We start from the raw sequence: 24,239 nt of genomic DNA, 5'->3' as shown, positions 1-24,239 counted from the left end.
GGGAAAGTAACCAGCCCAAGATCACATGGCTTATAAATATCAAAGCTGGAATTCTCTGAGTCAGAGATTTTCTGACTCCAAATCCCTTACTCGAATTCTGTGAGTCAGAGATTCTCTGACTCCAAATCCCTTACTCTTTCTACTCTAAAAGCCTCGTCCTTGGTAACTCTTATCGTAAAGGAGATTCAAAGCATTGCATTAAATGAGATTTGAAGTTTTTATATGGATTCTCTTCATCTGGCCTGCTGTTCTGGTCGCATGAGTAGTTTCAGAATGAATGGATTTTGTGTCCCAGTGTACTTCCACATAGAGACCACCAGGGGGCATTGCACACAATCAGCAACCAATTCCTCTACTGATTAGTTGCTATTGGTGACCTGTGAAGGCTTACTAATTACTATTTTAATCATCACTCTCTTTACCCCTGCCTTGACCACTTAGCAGAAACAGGGACTTAGCATCTATAGTGGCATAGTTCTTCCTAAATACATAACACTAGTCATCAATTCAGAGAATCACTTGATTCTTCCCATTCCTGGGAAATATATTTAACCCACAATAGAGAGAGGTTTAAACAACAATTAACTTGGCTGATGATTGGAGGGTGAGTATCCCCTAACATTCCTCACACCTTTTAACCAGTCTAGCCCTCAGGACTTCACTGGCCTATTCTGTACCCTGATTGCCAGGCAGGCTACAGTATGTATACCCTCTTCTAGACTCTCACAGCTTTCTGCCTCTTGTTCTGGTAGTAGTTTCCTCATATAGGAATTTCCAATGAAATCATAGGTTCATACCCTACGCTACACATAGGCATATGAATACATTTCATTTCAAAATGATCTTATATTAGGAGGAAAAATTCATGAAGATATTCACGGAGAGGAACCCAAAATGAAAGGGAAAGAATAGAAGGAAGGGAAGGAGAAAGAAAGGAAAGGATAGGAGAAAGGAAGGAAAGAAGGAAAGAAGGAATGAAGGAAAGGAAGGAAGAGATGGAAAGAGAAAAAGAGGGTGAAGGCAATATAAAAACATCTTTTATCTTAACCTCCCCACCCATCAAACCCCCCAATCCAGTTTTGCATAGCACTTTCTCCTCAGTAATGCTTACCAGGCTAAGAGAGAGTTCAGGTAATCAGGAGTTGTGGGATCAGGGCTCAGTGGTGGGGATGTCACAAAAGCTGCTGCCTTGGCCCAGTTTTTGCTCCAATAATGGGTCCCATCTGTCCCTAGACTTGCAGCAATTGGTTCTCCAAAAACTAAAGGACCTTGGGTGAGAGAGAATGTGAATGGATTAATATATATATATGAATATAATATTTATGCATATTAGTTTTCTACAACCTCCTAGTCATCTCCTGTGACTTACTACTGCAGAATACATGTGCCACTAACAACCCAAATGACCCCAAAGAGTGAAAAGTAACTGGCCAGTCAATGATTATTATTGAAAGTCCCAGAGACTGTAAACATCCATTTTGGTACCAAAACATAGACAGATTGACATAGTGCAAAGAACCCCGGAGTTGAAGTCAGAAGACCTGGATTCTGGTGGCACAGTGGATAGAGCTTTAAGCCCAGAGTTAGGAAGACCTAAGTTCAAATTCAGCCTCAGATACTTATTAGCTGAAAGACCCTGGGCAAGTCATTTAACCTCTATTTGCCTCAGTTTCCTCATCTGTAAAATAGAAATAATAGTACCTACCTCCCTTGTTATGAGGATCAAATGAGATAATAATTGTATAGCGTTAGCACAGAACCTGGTGTAGTGGATAGGGTCCTGTGCCTGGTGTTAGGAAGACTCATCTCCTTGTGTTCAAATCTGGCTTCAGACACCTCCCAGCTGTGTGACCCTGGGCAAGTTACTTAACCTCTGTTTGCTTCAATCCACCAGGAAAGCAAATGGCAAACCATTCCAGTATCTTTGCCAAGAAAACCCCATGGATGTTATGGTCCACAGGGTCATAAAGAGTCAGATACAACTGAACAACTCACTGTGTAATCTTAGGCAAGCCTCTCAGTCTCAGTTTCCTCATCTGTAAAAGGAATTAGACTATATGATCATCAAAATCTCTTGCAGTCTGAAATCCTACATCATAGGAAAGGTAACGGAAGTCCTCCCTGAGACCCACAAGAGATTCCAGACCAAAGCATACTTTGTAAATACTTTCAAAAATTTATGCGTAGCCAGAGACAGTGGTAAAAAAAAAAAGTAGTAATATTGCTGTATATAGCTTTTTATGTAACTTTATAATCTACAAAATGCAGGCATTATTAGCCCCATTTTACAGATGCAAAAACTGACCCTGATAATCTTTTTCATAGATTTCCATTCCAAAACTTTTCAGTCTTATTTGAAGGGACTTAATGATGGCTACTTGATCAAGTTCCAGGACATGATCAGAAGAGCAAACTTAGTTATCCTGGGGACTGATCATTCATTTATATCTTTGCCTCTTTTCCTACTTTCCAGCTCCCTAGTTATCAGCCATGTCACCTCTCATTTGCACTTTCATTAACAACTATCTATGAGTTGAAAAGTGAATTGACTCTTCTGTATGTGGTCACATATGAAGACACTGTCTACTCCCAAGAACCCCTGCTTGATGTTAGGGATATGAAAGTTTAGGGCCACACTTTCAAACATAAGTCTAACTACACTAGTCTGGGCCACTTCTCATCTGTGACCACCATTTTTAATAACCCAACAAGCTTGGCTCTTCTCCTCCTTATCCATGAATTGTGTTTACCAAACACAAACCACCATGAAGCCTGACAAGCAATCCTCTTTCCCGAGTATAAAGGAAAAGAAGTCTATATTCTTTGGACCAGAGCCTAAAGTTTCAACTCAGAAAGTAACCCATTTTGAGCACGTGCATGCTTGCACATGTGTGCGTGTGCACACCACACACACATACACACAGCTGAAGCAACCACCAGACAAATCTCAAAAAGGAGTTCTTATTCAATATTCAATATCACAAGTCACTTTTCTTCACTAACTACCAATAAAGGTCAAGAAAGCAATTGGAAGTACAGAAAAAGGACATAGCTGGCCTTTGGGGACTCTTGTATTTGCACCCTAAATCTCATGGTTTTCTCTGCCCCAAATAGTCAGCAGTTATCAAATTCCTTAGGAAACAGACAATAAGTTCTAATGAAATATTTCAAAGGGGAAGTATCTTGAAACCACCAACTCCCAAAATAACAAGGGAGATCATTTTATTAGTTGTATATTTTTATCATCTACGTCCTCATTTCCCCTAATAACCAGACACAATTAGCAGTTGATTAAATATGGAAAGATGATTCCCTTGAAAGCTAGGCAATTGTGGCCACCATCCATTGCCTAGTGATAAGTGGCTCCAACTGGTCACACAAACAGCATCTAGGAAGGAAATGGGGGAGGAGGAAGTGAAGTCAGTACCTTTCTTCCTTGCCAGGGTAATTATGTCTGCAGCACTCTTGCTCATCACCTTGGTAATATAGACGGGGCAATTGATTCGACTGGCTATGGTGATGGCTCGGAAAGCAGCTTCTGCTTCCAGCTAAAGAGAAAGAGAAAAGGAAATGATTCTAAAAGAGAGGGAGAGACTGAGAACTAAGGAAGTAAATTGAGGGTCAAAGAAGAGACATGACTTTCCCAGACACACAGGCTTTATAGCAGAGAAAAATTAGAACACAGGTCCTCTGAGCCTTAGTCTGATGTTCTTTCTGACAAGTGACATGAGCTTTCCTCAGCTGCCTGCTATCACCAAGGAGAATGAGGCTTTGCACAAATGGGACACAGGAATTATAAGGTCTCATGGTGAAAAAAGAGAAGGCATCCTATCCCCAAGTTGGTACGGACCTTCTCCCTCAGGTTTCATCTATTACTTTGTTTTATATTTCTTAGCATGTAGCATGTACAAACATACATCACACCTATATGTATATCCATATATCTATCAATTATATCTTAGTTATATGTCTGTGGGTTATCTTACTACTGAAGTGAAGACTCAATAAGGGCAGAGATGATGCCTAAATTTTACATCTCCTTCAGCAGCTGGCACAGTTGTTCTGCACACAGTAGGCACTTGGTAAATGCTTATTATATTTGAATTTTGAGTGCACATTTTAGTTATCTATTTACATCATACCTCAGATGTAGACTCTAAACTCCAAAAAAGCAGCAATCATATCTAAACTTTGTGTGTAGATAAGTGCCTAGAAGAGTACTCCGCACACAGTAGGTACTTCATTAAGGACTGTTATTTCTAAGAGCATAGAGACACTGTGCCAACTGGCAAAGTATCCAATTTAGGGGGAAGGCAGCCTAGGAAGTTATCGGGCAGCATAATGCTTTTGAATACTGGCAGAGGTATGGGGGTGGGAAGGGGATCGGGGATGATGAAAAAGTACATGTAGCTGAAGATTAACTGTGCCAGCTTCCCAGTTTTGCCAAAAGCCTCATGTCACTACATGCCAATAAAGAAAAACAAGGCTAAGAGATTGTCTTTTGTGTGTATGAGTGGAGATAATAAAATTTCAGTTTTCAGCTGTAAATAAACTATATTTTATTAGTTTCGTTACCTCTTCAGGTCTGCTCAAAGCATGCCCTTCAGGACCTGTAATCCCCATTTCTAAGATTCGTTTTTGTTCCTGGAAGACAAGAAAAAAAAATCCCTTTCTAGCTTACGATGGGGCCAAATTGCATAAATTCCAGCCTATTTTCTTTCCATTTTTCTGCTACTTATATTCAGATACCTCCTTCTGCAGCCGCTGTTGTTGCTGCTACTGCTACTATTACTCCTCTAACTACTACTGCTACTATTACTACTGTTACTACTACTACTACTACTACTACTACTACTACTACTACTACTACTACTACTACCACTACTACTGCTGCTGCCACTGCTGCTAGTGCTACTGTTGCTGCTGCTACTATTGATACTATTGCTGCTATTGTTACTATTGTTGCTACTATTGCTACTGTTACTGCTACTATTATTGTCACTGTTACTGTTGCAGTTGATACTGCTGATACTTTGTTGCTATTGTTACTATTATTGCTACTGTTGCTATTGCTGCTACTATTGCTACTACTGTTTCAGCTGCTACTATTGATACCGTTGCTGCTACTATTGCTACTCCTGTTGTTCCTCCTTCTGCTGCTGAAGCTGCTACTGCTGCTGCTACAGCTACTACTACTACTACTACTATTACTATTATCCTTGTTATTTTGTTACTATTATTATTGTGGTTATCATTTCGTTCTCATATTCCATAATGGTGTTCACATGGAGACAAATTTGGGACAAGTCAATTGGAGGAGTTTATGGGGTTTTTGTGTGGGGTTTTTTTTTGTGTACACCACATATATGCATATACACATACGTACATACATACACCTATACATATGCATATGCACATTCATATATTTTTGTCATTTGTCCAAAGGAAACAAGAAACCTCTTGAGAAAGCATGTTTTTAGATGCATGATAAAATGCAAAACTAATTTTGTCAACTGTTCTATTATAAAATAAGAAACCAAGGCCCACAGAAGCTAAGCAATTTGCTGCAAGGAAATACTGGTAACAAGCAGTAGAGCAATGGTTTGAACCCTAACTATTTTGATCCATACAACTGAAAGGGCTGAATGCATACCTGATAATGTTCATAATGAGTATTTTTAAAAGACCCCTATGGAGACAATTGGACCTTAAATATTAACAATTGGTTACAGGATATAAAGAAAGCCTGTGAAGGGTCTTCACATTTAACTAGCATGTACATTAGTATTCAATGCAAAAGGGAGAATGGTGGAAAATATGTTGAAAAACATGACTTGGTATTGTCACAAAAGAGGTCAAAGCCATGAAGATTCCTCAGATCTCTCAGGCCTATATAACATTAATTTTTCTTTTAAAGAAAGTGGGAAGTTTGTTCACACTCACCAAGTGACATCACAAAAACCAAAATTAACTAGAACAGACAAGAAACAAATGATATCACTTCCAAAGTTGCTATCTCTGTATAATTAGGACTTGACTTCTTTCCAAATATCAAAATCAACACCAAATTAGAAGAAAAAAACCTTTAAAGGTATGAAATTTAAACATTTCTCACATGATATTTAAACAAGCTGTTTATATTTTAAAAAGGAGGAAATGGGTAAAAGAATCTCTATGGGCCTCAGGTTTCTAATTTATAATAAAAGAGTTGAAAAAATGATTTTATTGACTAAGAGTGGCATTGTTTCCTTTGAAATGATAAACAATGAAAAGCAATAACCACAATAAAAAAAGCTTTTTAAAAAGCTTAAAACCGCACTATCCATCACTTATCCTGAAACTGGATTCAAAGGTAGGCAATGCCATAATCTTTATTTTACAGACAGGGAAGTAGATTCTCAAGAAAAGGAACATCGCCAAGGTCATACAGGTAATGTATGATAGAGTTACTATTAGAACTCATATCTTATTCCCTGTCTGTATTAATTTGTGAACCTGCTATATGCCTTCTCCTTACTCCCCTTACAAAGGGCATAAACCATCTGGATTTTATCTTTATATTCCAGTACCAGTTTCTGGCACATATTAGGTGCTTTTTGGTTGACTTACTGCCATTTTTTCATTGGGGATGAAGAATTAGGCCATTCCTCACTTACCTGAGCTATCAAATCTCCATTTTCAGCATGGACTAAGATAACTGCACCAAGCCCTTTTAGGAATGTGAATGCTTCGTAGAGCTGGAGAAGGAACAAGAAAGAATGAGTCTAAATCCAAAATAATATAGTCAATATTTTTACAAATGATTTGCACTAAAAAAGTGAATTTTCTCCAAAGCATGTTATTAATAATACTGTTTCTCCATATTAGATTTCTTTGTTCTAAATTGAATATATTTTGAGAAAGTAGAGTTCTAGGCAGATTTACTAAACTGTTTTTAAATAAGTTGACATATGGATTTTGATAAATAGCTAACATTTACATAGTACTCTAGGGTTTATATAAGTTTAATATTTATTTTAATAATTTTAATAATCTTTTCACAATTATATCATTTGATATTCACAAAAAATAGGTGTCATTACTATCCCCATTTTGTAGATGAGGAAGATGAAACTGTGGGAAAATAAGTGATTTGCCTAGTGTGATGCAGGTGGGATTCAAACCCAGGTCTTCCTGATTCCAAGGGCAGTGTTTCAGTGAATAACTGCCAGAAGCAACCAGCTTCTTGGATAAAACACTGGCCAGGAAAGGATAGTAATTATTATGCGCTTGCACTTGGTTGGGTCCACTGGACATCAGCCCTGGCAGTTCAGACACACCCTATAAACCAGGAGAACATCAGAGATGTCCATGTACATTTGTGAACAAAGGGAAGAGTCCAACCTAGCAGCCCTCTGAGTAAGCAGGTGAAGCAGGGCCTGCCAACAGTCTCAGGCTCTGCACTGTAGCCTTCTCATGTTCTCCTATGAGGTTACACCCAAAGGCCCACTCACTATAACCACTGACTCTTTTCAGTTCCTAACACTAGGCATGACATATTGTATGCATTTAATAAATGTTTTTTAATTGATAGAGTCAGTATTCAACTAGTAACTCGTTTATTTCTCAGAAAAATAATGTCTGTCTGAATAAAGCCTACAGGTGGAGAAGGAGGTCACCCTGAATCGTGTGTTAGTACAATCCCAAGAAAACAAAGGCGCTGAGAATTAGTATTGGTCTTTCCCATTTCCTGTCCCCTAATTTAAGGGACAGAGAGGGAAGGCCAGTAACAATTAAACTACAGGCAAATGCCTCATGGTAATAAAACACATTCAGAAGTCCAACATGTGTGATTGTCTAGGGATGTGCTGGTAAATGGTCAACAACCAGTCACCTGAAAATTCATGGCATACTTTAAGTTTATGCTGAATTATAAATAATTTTCTCCACCACTTTATTAAGTTTTATCAATCAGCTAAATAATAAATCAAGCCCTGATCCATGGTGCTGTCTATTTCCAAAGTGTAAATGCTCATACTGAAAATTTCACAATTGACTCTGGGGAAGCTGTATGGATAAAAGATGAGTACCTGGCTGTCAGACATCTGGTAGAGATCTTTATATGCCATGTAGACTTGAAAAGAATTAACACCTGTTCCAAAACAAAAGACAAGAGATTTGCAGCATCCACTGGCGTCCAGGATAGGGATGGGGGATGTACGCGATCTTTTTTGCTTTGATACAAAAACACAATGGGAAATAGAGACATGATTAACTTTAAACTTTGCCATCACTCAGTTTGTATTTGTATGGTGAGATGGCAGAGAAATGGACACTCATTTAAGAAAAGGTTATCAGCAGAAAACATCCCCAAATGGATATGGATAAAGAAAAGAAGTTTTAGGCAATTGATAATATCATATATTTATATGTCTTACAAACCACTTTATAGATACAGACGCAGCAATCTATCTATATATGCACATATACACACACCACCACCACCACCACCACCACCACCACCACCTGCAAGTCTCTGAGGCAGAAAGTGAAAGCTCTATCTCCATTTTACAGATGAGTAAAATAAGGCTTAGAAAATTAAGGTGATTTGGGTAACTAAGTAGTAGGGCAAAGGTTCAAATTCAGATGTTAAGACCAAGTTCAGGAGTGTTCCTTCCTCCATATCATGTTACTTCTTGGTGAGAAGACCAACACAACCTGTCATAACCTTAAGAAATTCATCATTCTTAAACATGAATTCATAACCATTTTTGTGTCCTGAATCTCTGGCAGTCTGGTGAAGGTTGTGGTGCTCTTCTCAAAACCATATTCTTAAATAATTGAAGGAAATGTCAACTTCATTTAGAAGCTGGTGAAAATAAATATTTTTTTCTCTCCAAATTCAGTAGGAGCTAGAAGTAAATTCAGAAATCATTTGGACAAATGAATGAATGACAGGCACAATCAGAGCATGAGTAGAAAGGGAAACTAGGATAGAAGAGGCATTCAATAAATAGCTTTGTGGATGATGCTAGACCTAACTATCTTTTCCTACAATGCATCCCTTGGGACCTCTGTTGGAACCTAATCCCTACCTAACTGAGAAAACTCCTATATTCCTGCAGCTTATTTTTGTGCAGGCAAATGTATAGCATCATACTATTCAGAGCTAAAAGAGCTTAGAAATCATCTATTGTCCAGTCTTCTCAACCGGGGAATTAGAAAACTACAATCTAGAGAGATTGCTTCATGTCTTCTTAAATGTCAAAAAGATAATAAATAACTGAATAAGGATTTGAACCCAGGTTTTCTGATCACAAATGAGATGTTTCTTCTTCTTGATTTTCAAAAATTTTTTTGTTCCTGGAATTCTTTGTTTTTTTGTTTTATTTCTAAATTCAGAAAAAGTGTTTTTAGTGTACATGAAGGCAGCTAAGTGGTGCAGTAGACAGAGTTCTGGGCCTGGAGTCAGTTCCATCTTCTCATCTTCCCAAGTTCAAATCCAGCCTCAGACACTTATTAGCTGTGTGACTCTGGGCCAGTCACTTACCCCTGTTTACCTCAGTTTTCTTATCTGTAAAATCATCTGGAGAAGAAAATGGCCTAGGTTAAGAACCACCAATTGAGTTCAACCCTTTGACTTGACAGATAGGAAACTGAGGCCCAGACCAAGTGGCATGTCCAAAGCCAGAGTGGTAAGCAACAAAACTGGGTTTGAACCCAGGTTCTCTCCTTAGTGCTCTACTCTTTGCCCAGCTTCAGGCCTCCTGTCTTCTTGTATATTTGATGAATATTTAGAGTCCTCCAGGAGACTGTTAATACTGTATCATACCAGAGCATTCACAGCAAACAGTGGACTTTACTTACCTAGAAGGGCACAAAATGAGCAAAATGAATACAGTCACCAAAAGCATTACACAAAGAAGCTTGGCTCACAAAGGGAAATTGAATGGCATTGACTGTGAGCTTACGACCTCCTGTCATCAGTCATGCTTGAGCTATTAGCAATTCATTTGTGCTGAATCGATCTTCCTCACTATAGCATATGCACCCACTGCAGAGGTTTCCTCCACTCTGGGAATAACCTTCCAAGCTTCTAAATATAGGATTGGTCCTTGGCCAGCCTCTCTCAGTTATATAGATTGATTGTCTCATTTCCTGAATGTTGGCCAGCTGTTAGGTCAACCACTCCTAACAGGGAGTTTCATCTAATGTTTTAGAGATGATGCCTGTCCTAAGTTCCCTGGAATGGATGGAGGCAGAAGGCCAAGGTCCAATGAGCTACAAAATGGTAGCACGATACAGCGGAAAGATCACTGGCCTATGAGTCAGGAAACCTGAATTCATGTTTATTCTCCGACATTAGGAATATAATCTTGAGAAAGTCATTTACATCCATTTTCCTGAATTTTTCACTCTGAAAGATGAAGAAGGTGGACTAATTGATCTCTAACCTTCTTTTTCAGTTAAAAAAATGTTATGATTCACCAAGGCAGGAGGAATAACCATAAAGATTTATAGATAGAAAGACACTCCCTCTGGGGACAGGGAAATTAAGGAGAAGTCTTTTAGTTTATATCTATTACAATCTGACCTTAAGGAATTATACTTCATTTGAAACCAATCCAATCTGAAGCACTGGAGTAGTCCCCAAAAGGACAGATATTGAAATATCCTATCAAAGAGAGATAGAAGCCTACTTAAGCTTCCTGTAAGAATTATCAGGCTCCATATCAATTCCTTTTAAACTTAATAACATTACTCCTATTCTCTCTAACTCCAGAAATCTAAATGGAGCTCCCTGCCAGCATTAACTTTTTCAGGTCTAGAAGAGAAGACTAGAATCACAGAATGTCAGAGTTGGAAGAGACTTCAGAAATCAACTAGATGAATCAGTTTCTGAATTCAAATTTCCTCTACCAATCAATCAATAAACATTTATTAAATATCTTCTATGTGCCAGGAACTATGCTTGAAATACCACTATCAAAATCGATTTAATCAGCATTTCCTCCCCTACACACATTGGGACAATGTTTTCCTTACTGTGATTTCTACCCAAAGGCTTCCAGTTTGGGTTCCCAGATTTGTTCTCTTGCACCAAGTAGAACAAGTCTATCTCTTCCCAACCCCATCTCTACTGTCTTCCTCCATGGTAGTTTTTAAAGTCAGTAATTTCTATCCCAAATCTTTTCTAGACTTAAAGTGTCCAATTCCTTCAACTGATCCTTATATAGCATCTCGGTGTCATTGTCATCCTTCCTAAAATGCAATAACCATGATTGAACCCAATGTTTCCAATGTGATCTGACCAGAACAGGGTCCAGGATGATTACTTCCCATTTTTTAAAGGATTCCATATCACATCCTATCAGTCTTTCCTAGTCTTTTTCTCCACATGAACTGTTCTTTCGCTATGCCTCCTTCATTCTATATATGTGAACCTGATTTTATTTTTGAGCCCAAATTTTGTACTTGACATTTATTCCCACCGAATTTCATATTATTGGATTTGACTCATTGTTCTAGCCTTTTGAGATCTTTTTGGATAAAGGAATGCAGAAGCATTTACTAAACATTTATATGTGCCAAGCACTATTCTAAGTTCTAAGTATAGAATCGAGAAGCAAGCCAGTCCTATACTCAAGGAGCTCACACTGTGAGAGAGACCATCCACCCATCCATCCATCCATCCATCCATCTATCTATCTATCTAGGAGGGCTTAGCTTCAGGGATGATAGACAGACCTAGAAATATAAAGGGTACAATAGGTTAGATAGCAGCACCTGGGCATCTGAAGGCACAGTAGCAGTGCAGCTAGCAAGGCTCAGGAGAATCTTAGGATGCAGGTTCAGGGCAGATGGTAAGAACTGCTCATCCTCCATTTTATTGTAAGATGGCATCTCCTTGCTCATCTAAGAGCCATGTCTGTGCCACTGGGCAGGGGTCCTAAAGAGAACTGGTATACCATCACTGAGAATGGGTCTGAGGGCCCAAGTAGAGCAGGACCCTAACCTTAATTCCCTTCAACAGCAGTCAAGATTGAGGGAGGAGGGTGAATTCTGATTCTGTCATTGAATATGCTAGCTAGATCTCTCAACTAAATGCCATTGATAAGTATGACTTCAGGACCTTGTAGTCCACTCAATACCTGACCTGAAATAACCTTAAAGACCATCTAGTTTAAACTAAGACCCACAGAGTGGAAGTGACTTTTCCAAGGTCACTCAGATAGTTAAGCAGAACAACTAGGATTCAAACCCAGATCATCTGCCTCTAATTCAAGCGTTCTTTCTAATAAACCTTAGAACATCGAATGCTGTCATCAGAAAGGACCAGAGTATACAGAAAGTAAGAGTTGCATGGGTCTGTAGAAGATAGGACACAACACCAGACTTAAGAAGTCATCTAGACCAACAGTATCAAACTCATATAGAAATGGATTCCTGCTGGCAACATATTGACTTAGAAGTCTACAGATTAACATAATCTATGGTGATAGATATATAGATACACACACTCACATATATGTGTGTTGTAATATGTTAATAATATACAGGTTTATGTAGATTTATTTATTTTAGGACAGCTAGATGAGACAGTGGATAGAGCATTGGATCTGGAATCGGGAAAACTCAGTTTCCTGAATTCAAATCTGGTCTCAAACACATAACAGCTGTGTGACCCTGGGCAAGTCACTTCATCCTGTTTGTCTCAGTTTTATCATCTGTAAACTGAGTTGGAGCAGGAAATGGAAAACCATTCTAGTATATCTGCCAAGAAAACCCCAAATGGGGTCATGAAAAATTAGACAAGACTGAAACAACTGAGCAGCAATAACTATACTTTTATTTATTTTGTCAAACATTTCCAATTACAGTTTTCAAAGAAGAAAAAAGAGCCTAGAAAAATGAAGTGCCTCTGCCAAGCCTACATCGCAAAGAGAAGCCAGGAATAGACTAGGACACCCAGTGCAGTGCTCTTTTCCACTAAGTCACAGTCTCCTCTCAAAAGAGCATTCCCCAGGGGTCTTTAATAGGTAGATTGTCCAATTAAGTGCCAAGAGGGAATACCACTGTCAGAACATCTGAGGCCTCAGACTGATTCACTGTGTTTCTCTGATAGAAGTTAAAATCCCTGGCCATGCTATATTCATTGGCCATCATCCCCATGGACCCCTAGTCAGCTTCCCCTAAAGAAATATGTACATTCTATTGTGAACAAATAAAACATGTTCCTGTTGCAACTTCATGCCCAAGTGACCCATTTCATTAGCAATGACTCACATCTAACGTACAGTAAATAAGCAGGCTCTTGTTCTGGCTCACAAAAGGCATTTTGTTGGCATTTTTATATGTAACTTATGTGTATATATGAGCAGCTAAGTGGCACAATGGATAGAGCACTGGGCCTGGAGTTAGAAAGACCTGAGTTCAAATCTAGCCTCAGGCATTTATTAGCTGTGTGATTCTGGGTAAGTCACTTAACCCTGTTTGCCTCAGTTTCCTCATTTGTAAAACTAGCTGGAGAAGAAAATGGCAAACCACTCCAGTATCTTTGCCAAGAAAACTTCATAGACAGAACTGGTATGTTTATGGTCCATGGGGGTTACAAAGAGTCAGACACCACTGAACAACTAAACAATAACCCCAACAATATGCATATGTGTGCATGGAGAGCTAGATGCATATATAAGCCCGTTCTAGATCTTAGAGTCCATTATAAATACACAAATATGTGCACACACATATGCACACATATATGCTTATATGTGTGCATATATGCACATATATATGTATACACACATGCACACATATGGACTATAAGACCTACAATGGATCTTTTAAGACATTTCATCTATCTATCCCTGATTTTTTCAATAAGGAAACAGAATTAGAGAGAAAGTGACTCACCCAAGGTCACGCAGGTGGTAAATGGTAGAACCAAGATTGTAGCCCAGACATCCTAACTCATAGGCCATAGGTCTTTCCTATTTTCTTTCCTCTGTACAAACCACAGTACCTGTCATGGGGCTGAGTATATTGTAGGTACTCAAAAAGGACTTGCTAGAACCAGGAGAACATTGTACACAGTAACAGAAACACTATGCCATGACCAACTTTCATAGACTTAGCTCTATTCAGGAATGCAATGATCTAAGGCAACTCAAAAAGACTCATGATGCAAAATGCCCCCCACATTCCGAGAAAGAACAATGCAGATCAAAGCATAGTATTTTCACTTTTTCCTTTTTTTTTCTTTTTTGTGTTTTTCCCCTTTGGTTCTAACTCTTCTTCCACTACATGACCAATATGGAAATATGCTTAATATTATTGCAGATGCATGGCCCATATCAGATTTTAGACCATCTTGGGGAGGAAAGAGAGAAAATTTAGAACTCAAAATCTTATAAAAGTGACTGTTGAAAACTAAAAACAAATAATTTTTTTAAAAAGGACTTGCTAATATAATTGCATTAGGCCCCAAGACATGGAGTAAGCTATGGATGTGTCCTCCAAGCTCACACAGGGAAAACAGACCATCCCTTGCCCATCACTGACCTTTGTCTTGCACCAGCATATCCAGCTCTTCTCGGATCCCATCATACCAGCTGGTGATGTCCACATGGAGAGAGTAATCACAGCACGATTTGGTGTCAGCAGCCTCATGCCACTTTTCAAATGTGGCGAGTAAACTGGCACCAGGCTCAGGGAGGACATGGTCAACTAGAAAAGAATAAGAAGTGCATGGTCAAAGCTAATCCAAGACACAGAGTATTTAGTGTAGGAGGGGAAAGCGGTGACAGCTAGATGGCACACAGAATCAGGAAGACTCATCTTCATGAGATCAAATGGCCTCAAACACTTACTAACTGTGTGACCCTGAGCAAGTCACCTCACTCTGTTTGCCTCAGTTTCTCATCTGTAAAATGAGCTTGGGAAGGAAATGGTGAAAGAAAACCCAAAAATGGGGTCATGAAGAGTTAGACACAACTGAAACAACCCAATAACAACAAGAAGATAAAGGTACCAAAGAGTTTTCTCTCAAAAATAAAATTGTTCCCCTATGAACAAAAATTCTCTTTCTTGCAATTCTATCTCCAGAGCCCAAGTCCTCATTTCTTCCTTCATATGTTACTTCAGCAGCTTCCTGGCTAAGTGTTCTCCTCAACTCTAGTTTTCTACATCCCCAATCCATCTTGCATATGCTGCTATATTATTATTTCAATCATATCACTCCTGTACTCCACTACCTTCCATAGTTCCCTATTGACTAGAAGATAAAGTCCAAACTCCCCATCTGGTCATTCAAGGCGCTACATAATCTGGCCCCACACTTCATACAAAATCTTATCACAGAATATTAGAACCAGAAATGTCTTTATCAATTATCTAGTCTAAAATACACATTTTTTACAGAGGAGAAAACTGAACAATTGCTTACTATCATGGTTATTTTGCAAGATTCCACAAAATATTCTACCTTAGTCAGGGTCATCTTATTCTCTCGTTATTCCCAACGCCATAATCATGACCGTCTTAATGCTTTTATCGACCCTCTTCCAACTTCCTGCCATTCACTTTCTTCCTCAGTTCAACAAATATTTATTGTCTATTATGTGCAAAGCACAAAATAAATCAGTGGAAATATACAGAAAAAAACCAAAATCCCTGCCCACAAGCCACTTACATTTTTACAAGAAATACTTGTTGTCCAATCTGACTCTTCATGACCCCATCTGGGATTTTCTTGGTAAAGATACTTATTTTATAGATGAGGAAAATGAAGCAAACAAGGTAAAGTGACTTGTCCAGGGTCACACAGCTAGTAAGTGTCTGAGGCCAGATTTGAACTTAGGAAGAGAAGTCTTCCTGGCTCTAGGTCCAACACTCTATCCTATATGACACTTAACTGCCCCCTAGGGAATACTTAGTAACCCACTAAGTGGTTCATGTATAAACTACTTATATATCATGTATAAACTACTTATGTATCATATGTGTAATCATATATAAGTATGTATGTATTGAAACATACTTCTATTTTAACTTAATGTAATTTGAGGAAGCTGGAGCACTAACCACCTAGATAGTCAGGAGAGATGTCCCATAGGAGCTGGCACTTGAGATAAATCTTAAAGGAAGTGAAGTTTTCTAAGAGGCACAATAAATAAGGAAGTAGTCATGCATGGGGATCAGCTTGAATAAAGATACACAGGTAAAGGAGAGAAAAAATGTGAAATCCAAGGAACAGTAAAAAATTCAGTTTTGCTGGCACATATTGTGCTCGTAGAGAGTAAAGTGAAATATCTGGACAGAGAGACTGGAACAAGAGTGTAAAATGCTTCCAAAGACAGGCTGAGGAATTCACATTTTATTTTACAGGCACAGTAAGTATCTGAATATTTTTAAGTGGAAAGGGATATGGTCATCCTTATGACTTAGAGAAATTATTATCATAGTCAGCTATAGGATAGATTAGATGAAGGGCTGTCCGGGAAGCAGGACACCAATTAGGAGGCTATCGCAAAAGTCCAAGTTAGAGAAAATATGGCCTGAAATATGGTGGTGATCATATGAGTAGATATAGGAGAACAGATGCAAGAAATAGAGCTAGAATTGATAAGACTTCAGAATTGATTGGATATGGAAGTATGAGGAAGAAAAAATAGTCCGATGACTATCAGACGATGAATTTGGAGGAGGAAAAGGATGAGAGTACCCTTAATAACAATATAGAAATTTAGAGGAGGGATGGATTTCATGGAGAAAGTGTTAAATATGTTTCTTGACTGGTTGGATTTTAGATGTATACAGGCAATCCAGGTAGAGATAATAATGCAGAATGGGAGTTCAGGAAACAAATTAGGGCAGGATATGTAAATCTGGTAGACATCTATATGTGGTTGGTTGGTTGATTGTTGTCCTTCATTCATGAAGAGGACCACAATGACATCACCATGACGAAGTGAAGTTTCAGTGAGTCCCACTGTGGTGATTAGACTGATACGAGCTCGAAATGCTCTACCCCAGATTGGGCACAGGTGGTCCATTTGAATATTTGGGGTGGTTACTCCAAATTTGTGCATCCTATGTTTACTTTGCACTGTCTCAATTCTGCTTTGCTCATAGAGCACAACACTTTTTCTGATGTGGGCACGCCATGCTGAGTGGTCTTGTGCCAGTGTCTTCCATGTTGCACAGTCAAACCCAAAGCTCTTGAGAGAGACCATGAGAGTGTCTTTGTATCACTTCTTCTGACCACCATGTGATCACCTGCCCCATGCAAGTTCTCCATAAAATAGCCTTTTTGGCAAGCATACATTTTGCATTTGAACAACATGGCCAGTCAATTGGAGTTGTGCTCTCTGAAGCATAGTTTGAATGCCTGGCAGTTCACCTTGAGCAAGGACTTCAGTGTCTGGTACCTTATCCTGTCAAGTGATCCTCAGGTTATATGACATCTACATATAGATGATAACTAAACCTTGGGGGCTGATGAGATCAACAATGCAAATGGATCACCACTTTTATTTGTCCAACAAAGTGGGAGGGGGGGAAAGAGTGGTCAGTTAGGCTGGAAGAAGACCAGGAGAGAGTACAGAGTATTGTGAAAACTGAGGGAGGAGATTTCCAGGAAGATAGGGTGATAATAGTGATAAAAATCTACAGAGGAGAAGAAAGCTGAGATTGAGAAAAGGACATCATATTTAACAATTAAAAGATCCTGGGTAGCCTCAGAGAAACAGTGTCAGTTATAAACCAGATTTTAGAAAACTGAGAAGTGAATGGGAGATGAGGATGCAGAAGCAATAGACATAGACTTCCCCTTGGAGTTTAGCTGTAAAGTAGAGCATGGATATATTCTCCAAATCTGTGAACCTGATATTTATTCTCTGACATTCTGGCTTCCTCTTACCTTTCTAGTTTTATTCACTCCTCAGCCTACCACTGGCCAGACTGGTTTGCTCACTGCAGAAACTGGGCATTCCCACCACCAAACCTGTGTCCATTGCATCAGATTAAAGCACCATCCCCTACAATTTCTAATTATTCTTCAAGAACTATATCCTATCTTATCTAAGAAGACATTCCTGGCCTGACCACACCAATCCTCAGTCCTTGGCAACCTTTCTTTCCCTCCTTTGAATTCTTGCAGTACTCATTACCTATTCTGTTCATTTAACTGTCACCATTTCTTAATTTGTGTTATGGTAAGGGGTGGGGTTGGGAATGAATGGAATATCTAGGGGAGGGTAAGGTGGCAAGAAGAAATACCAGTCTGAAAAAATACTTCTTTGGAAAAGGCTCAGATCCCGATCCCTCCATCCACCATGAGATATTGTTCCTTTGACAAGACTGGATAAATGAAAGATAATTACCTAGGCCAACTTTCTGTAGAGAATCAGAAAAACTCTCCTTGGCCTTAGAGATATCTTTCCAATAAAGGAGGAAGGAAAGAAAGGAAGGAAGGAAAGTGACTCCTTAATGTGTTTTTTTTTTTAAGTTAAATTTTATTTTTTGAATTAAGAAAAAAATCTTTTTTCTTTCCCTTCCATCTTTCACTCCACTGGGGAAAAGAAAAAAAAAATCCTTGTAACAAATAGGCATAGTAAAGCAAAACCCATTTCTTCATTGCCTTTGAAAGATTTCACGTGTATGTGCAACTTTAGGGTCATGTTTTTAAAAATTATATTCCCAATTTGTATAAATCATTTTTATGGATGAAGCTATAAATTTCTCATTAGAAATCATGTGCTTCCACTCCCTTTTTGAGAAAATCATGTTTTACACACACACACACACACACACACACTATTCCCCAGGCAGCAGTAATGCCACAATGGAATTATGATTAAGAACAAGACAAATAAACCCATGTTCATCCAATGTTGTTCAATCATGTATGATTTTTTGTGACTTCATTTAGAGTTTTCTTCGCAAAGATACTAGAATAGGTTGTCATTTCCTTCTTAGCTCACTTTTACAGATGAGGCACTGAGGAAAAGAGGGCTAAGTGACTTGCCTAGGGTCACACAGTAAGTGTCTGAGACAGGATTTGAATTCATGAAGATAAGTCTTCTTGATTCCAATTCCAATGCTCTATCCACTGTGCCACCTAGCTGCCCCCTTATTCAGCTGATAGTGGTACACAAAGCTCAGTTTCAATGCCATTCCTTCCATGAAGCATTCCCTGATTCCCCTCCAGTCAGAAATGTTTTCTCTTCTCAAACATACCAAGATGTCTGCTTGCTCTTGTTTTAGAAATTTAGTTTTTTTTCTATTTGTGTTACAGTTATTAATTCATGTTATGTCTTCTTTAATAGACGATAAGCTCCTAGAAGGTGGGAATTATCTTGGTTATATTTATAATCTACCATGCTCAGTTCTTAGTATAGTAAGCTGTAAAATTCAAGCCTTCAATAATATTTAATGGATTCAACTGAATTCTTTTATAATCTTTAGTGCCTTTCAAAGAATAGGCCATCAATAAATATCGATTGACTTAGTAGCCTGCTATGAACATCCCCTTAAAGTTTTATTCCTTTACCTCTGTAATTACAAACATCCCTTGGCTTTCCCACAAGGCTGAAGGCCTCTTGTAGACATAACATGTACTCCTTTCCCCCTCACCTCTTCCCCCTCCCCTGCCACCTCAGAGAATGTATAAGATTGAATGTAATATCACAGGCACTGGTACTCAGTGGTAGGTCATGGTAAAAATGACAGGATGAAAACTCTCATTGAAAAAAAATTCTACATCTGCAGAAAACCAATCAAGCCCCACTCACACTCTCCCACCAAGCTGACTAGAAGAAACCAGCCAGTTTCTACAATTATTGGCCAGGTATATACAGTAGTGAAGGTTTGTTGACAGTAACTATGACCTCACCTTAAGGAGGGATTAAAAATGTTTAATTAATTGAATCAAAACAAGACATTCTGGGGAGTAGAGTTGATCTTTTAAAATCCTTCTGGGGTCTGAATTCTTCTTTTTAAAAGATATTTGCCTTTCATTGTTAGTTCAGGTCAGTTGTTTCAGTCATGTCCAACTTCTTGTGAACTCATTTTGGAGCTTTCTTGGCAAGGATACTGGAGTAATTTGCCATTTCCTTCTTCATATCATTTTGCATATGAGCAAACTGAGGCAAACAGGATTAAGTGACTTGTCCAGGCTCACACACAGCTAGTTAGTATCTGAGGCGCGATTTGACTTCCAGAAGATGAGTCTTCCGACTCCAGAGACAGCACCCTTTCCACTATACCAACTAGCTGCCCATTTCACTGTTAACAGATACTAGTGTAGTAGATTTGGGCTCCAATAATAAGAATTTATATAATTTGGACATGGTGGTGGGGAAGATAAGCATTTATATAGTACCTTAGCTGTGCTAAGTGCTCTTTACTGTCTTCTCTGATCTTCAGCCCAACCCTTCAAGGTAGGTGCTACTATTATCCTCATTGGACAATTAAGAAAATTGAGGTAAATCGAGAGTAAGTAACTTGCCCCGTGTTATCACAACTAGTAAGTGTCTGAGGACTGATTTGAACTCAGGGACTTCCTGACTCCAGATGCTGAGCTCTACCCACCGCACCACTAGCTGCGTGGTAATTCTAGAGTAAGAACAAAATTTCATATAATTGGGAACCATAATTGTTTGATGAGCTGACTTCATTCTACTTCTTAATATTTCATCTCTTAGTTTAATCAGCATGATATACTTGAAAGTGATCAATGGCAATGCCAAGTAGGGTAAGGTCATAAACTATTAGAGCAAAAAGGGACATCAAAATAAAAAATATCTAATGTTGGAGCCAAAAGAGTCCTTAGGACACACAAAGTCAGAGTTGGAAGCAGCCAAGCTACATCAAATCTTCACCTTTCACTTTATAGCTAGATGGTTCAGTGGATAAAGCACTGGGTCTGGAGTCAGGAAGATTCTGAGTTCAAATCTGGTTTCAGAAATTGACTAACTGCATGACCTTGGGCAAGTCACTTAACCCTAGTTGCCTCAGCTTCCTCATCTGTAAAATGAGCTGAAGAAGGAAATAGCAAATCACTCTAGTATCTTTGCCAAGAAAACTGCAAATGGTGTCAAGGAGCGCCTGAAACAACTGAAACTGAACAAAAGCTAAGGCCCAGGGAAAGAAAGTGACTTCTCCCAGTTCTCATAGCAAGTTAGTGGCAAAATTGTCATTTGAACAGTGTTCTATTTAGAGGTAACTGATTTAATTTAAATTAATGTGTTTCTCTACAAATATTCTTTAATTCAGGCATTTCAGTAAGTCTGTTTATTGATTCACTGCCTCCCTTGGACCATTATTCCAAGTCAATGAGCTTTTACTCCATTAACAAGTAAAAGAAAGATTTTACAAAAAATTTTAACGTTACAATACATCTAGTTTCTCTTTGGGTAAGAAGACAGTCAAGGAATTGCCATTTTAATAATAATAAAAATAATTTTAACATCCTGCATTTACATAGTGTTTTAAGACTTGCAAAAGTACTATACAAATATTATTTCTTTTTGATCTCACACTACTGGGAGGTAGATGCTGCCATTATCTCCATCTTACAGGTGAGGAAAATAAGGCAGAGTAGTTAAGTGATTTAGCCAAGGTCACATAGTAACTATCTGGAGGCTAGATTTGAATTCAGGTCTTCCTTACTCCAGGACCAGTGTTCTAGCTACTATACCACCTAGTTGCCATGTTTTTCCTTCCTCCTTCCCTCCCTCCCTTCCTTCCTTCCTTCCTTCCTTCCTTCCTTCCTTCCTTCTTTCTCCCTCCTTCCCTTCTTCTTTGCTTCCCACTTTTTCTTTGTTTTTCCCCCTTTCAACAGCAACATAAAGGTCTCTAGAGACCATTTCTGCCCATATCATTCAAGTCAAAATAAGTCATCGTTCTGAAGAAATAGCACAGGACTCTACAGACAGGCTTTTCATTTTCCTGAAATAATGCAATCAATCAACTAATCAATAAATCCTAGTGCGGTTGAGATTGGCTGCTCTGCAATTCTAAATTACTGACTGAGAAGGAGTTACCCTCTCTGTGTATGCCTGGAGTATAGGAGTAGTGGACAGGGAAGGAGTGATCTCATAGCTGCAGCTACTCATAGATGGTGTTGTTATATCTTTTCTTTCAGATCTAGCGAATCTGAAAGCATTAGATGTCAAGTCAAAAAACCATGGTTAATGTTCACCTTAAGGAAAGAGTAATCCCCATAATCATATTTCAGTTTCCAACTGGCTTTCCATGCCTAGGACTGACTGCTGAAGTAATTGTTTCAGCTTTAAATAAGACTCATAAACCTAGGAAATATGCATTTGTAAAGGCTGATTTCCCCAATGTAAAATAACTGGTGAAATGCAAAAACATATTTGTTATTAGGCCTAATTCTAACAAAATCTTATCTAATAACAATTAGCCTTCAGAACAGAAAGCTCTAAAGAAGCAACCACCATGAAATTGTCTCTTTATTCTTCTCCTTCCCCAAACACAAGTTTTGATGTACTTTATTTAGTATAAAAAATACATTTGGATACAATGAACAATTTTGCTCACTAATACCACGGTGGAATTATTTTATAGTTCTAGAGTCAGAAGATAAAACTAATGTCCAGTGCCGAACAGACACTGTTACACTGGACTTTTACCTGGAAGATATCACATAGAAGGAGAGAGAACATAAAGTCTTTCGATGATCAACATGAGTACAGAAAGCTCCAAATATCCCTTGTGAGAAGCCTGAAATATTTCTTTTTGTTATCAAAAGTTTTTTAGTAGTAAATGAAATCAACCATATTCAAATAAGCCAACAGATTTGGAAGTCAAGGTATCCAGCTAACATTCTGGTTCACATCCCCTGGATGCCTAAAATTCCCAGAAATTAAAATTTCCTTTTTCTATCACGGCTCCCCTGATGTGTATTTACTGCAACAGCCCCATTTGGGGGGCTTTCCATGCCACTGGATCTGCTGTGCTGACTTACACAAAGTGCAGTGTGAAGGGAGCACTGTGTGTACAAACAGTGACTCACATACTGATCAACAGTTTTCCTTAAGATGATTAAATGATAAAGGAGGCAATTACTCCCTTCACTCTCCTCAATCACTTCCGTATTTGGCTGTATGCAAATTGGTCCCAATCCTTTCCTTTGCAGCCTTCTACCAACAGGTGGCAACAGCAACGGTGACATCAATATTCATGAGGTACAAGCAAGGCCTTGTTGCTGTAGCTGGTGGTTTGCTATTAAGAAGATTAGCTGAAAAGGCTTCTCCCTTTGCAAATGGAGGAATTGGGAGAAGCAATACCAAAGAGGCAATAACAACAGGAAGGTCTTTCCTCTGTCTGGGTATTTTCCCTGACTTCACCCCATTCTTGCAATGGAAGGAGCCTTGCGCTGGGACCATAAAGCTTGTGTGTTTTGCTCTGCTGGGAATTCATTCCTTGATCTTGGACAATTCATTTTCTTCCTGTGGGATTAAGTATCTTCTTCTGTCATATGAGAAGTTTGGATTAGATAGAAGGTTATTCACCTCAGAACAGAGTGGTGCATGGACAGATTTCAGAGTGTCCATGAACTTGGATGGGGAAAAAGGCACATTTTAATTTTCATTAGCTTCTAACTGAAATTCAAGTATTTCCTTCAATTACGAATGGAGAAAACAAATGTAATTTTGTCACCAATGAAATCACAGGTATTTTCATATCACGTTAAAGATATCGTTTCTTCTGATCACTACTTCTAACTGACCATGTTTCCTAACTTGCCTCTAGAATGCAAGAGATTTCAGTCTTCAAGTCTACATATTAGATTTCAACATAATTGATTTCTTTTGTAATTCTATGTACTTTATTTAGTGAGAAGGGTTCCATAGATTTCCTCATTCTCCCAAAGGGCTCCATGACACAAAAAAAAGGTCAAAAAATAAAAACGAAACCTGGATTAGATGGTCTCTAAGGTCCCTTTTGGTTTTAATATCCTGTGTCTTGGTTCTATGCTCCTTTCCACCTCTGCTTCCATAACTTTCTAATTATAATGGGATGGATCTTTTTTCTCACAGAATCTTTTCTGATTCAAAGCAAAATAATAACGCACCAAACATGCCACTTTCAAGTCAATATTGGCAGAAAAATCTCAGGTTCATGTCAAGATTTCATTTCTGACACTGGGTCAGTGGAAGGATCCTATATATCTGGGGTTCAAATGGAGAGATTAGGCAGTTGATCTCTCTTTGTGAACTGAGTGTAACTCA

At 38.6% G+C, this 24,239-nt stretch overlaps 1 protein-coding gene across 2 annotated transcripts in view; it reads right to left on the bottom strand.

Moving 5' to 3' along the window:
• CRMP1 (collapsin response mediator protein 1) overlaps positions 1 to 24,239 on the bottom strand; it is an 80,954-nt gene that overhangs the window by 11,726 nt on the left and 44,989 nt on the right. For both annotated transcript variants that reach the window (XM_072620195.1, XM_072620194.1), the window contains exons 4-9: positions 14,542 to 14,706; positions 8,070 to 8,131; positions 6,657 to 6,737; positions 4,576 to 4,644; positions 3,428 to 3,548; positions 1,112 to 1,268 (exon numbers count right to left, since the gene is read on the bottom strand). In XM_072620195.1, coding sequence (XP_072476296.1) covers positions 1,112 to 1,268; positions 3,428 to 3,548; positions 4,576 to 4,644; positions 6,657 to 6,737; positions 8,070 to 8,131; positions 14,542 to 14,706 — 655 coding nt within the window. The remainder of the gene's footprint in view (positions 1 to 1,111; positions 1,269 to 3,427; positions 3,549 to 4,575; positions 4,645 to 6,656; positions 6,738 to 8,069; positions 8,132 to 14,541; positions 14,707 to 24,239) is intronic.

The sequence above is a fragment of the Notamacropus eugenii genome, chromosome 6 (genome assembly GCF_028372415.1).
Source record: "Notamacropus eugenii isolate mMacEug1 chromosome 6, mMacEug1.pri_v2, whole genome shotgun sequence".
NCBI lineage: Eukaryota > Metazoa > Chordata > Mammalia > Diprotodontia > Macropodidae > Notamacropus > Notamacropus eugenii.
This window is presented reverse-complemented; position numbering and strand designations above follow the sequence as displayed.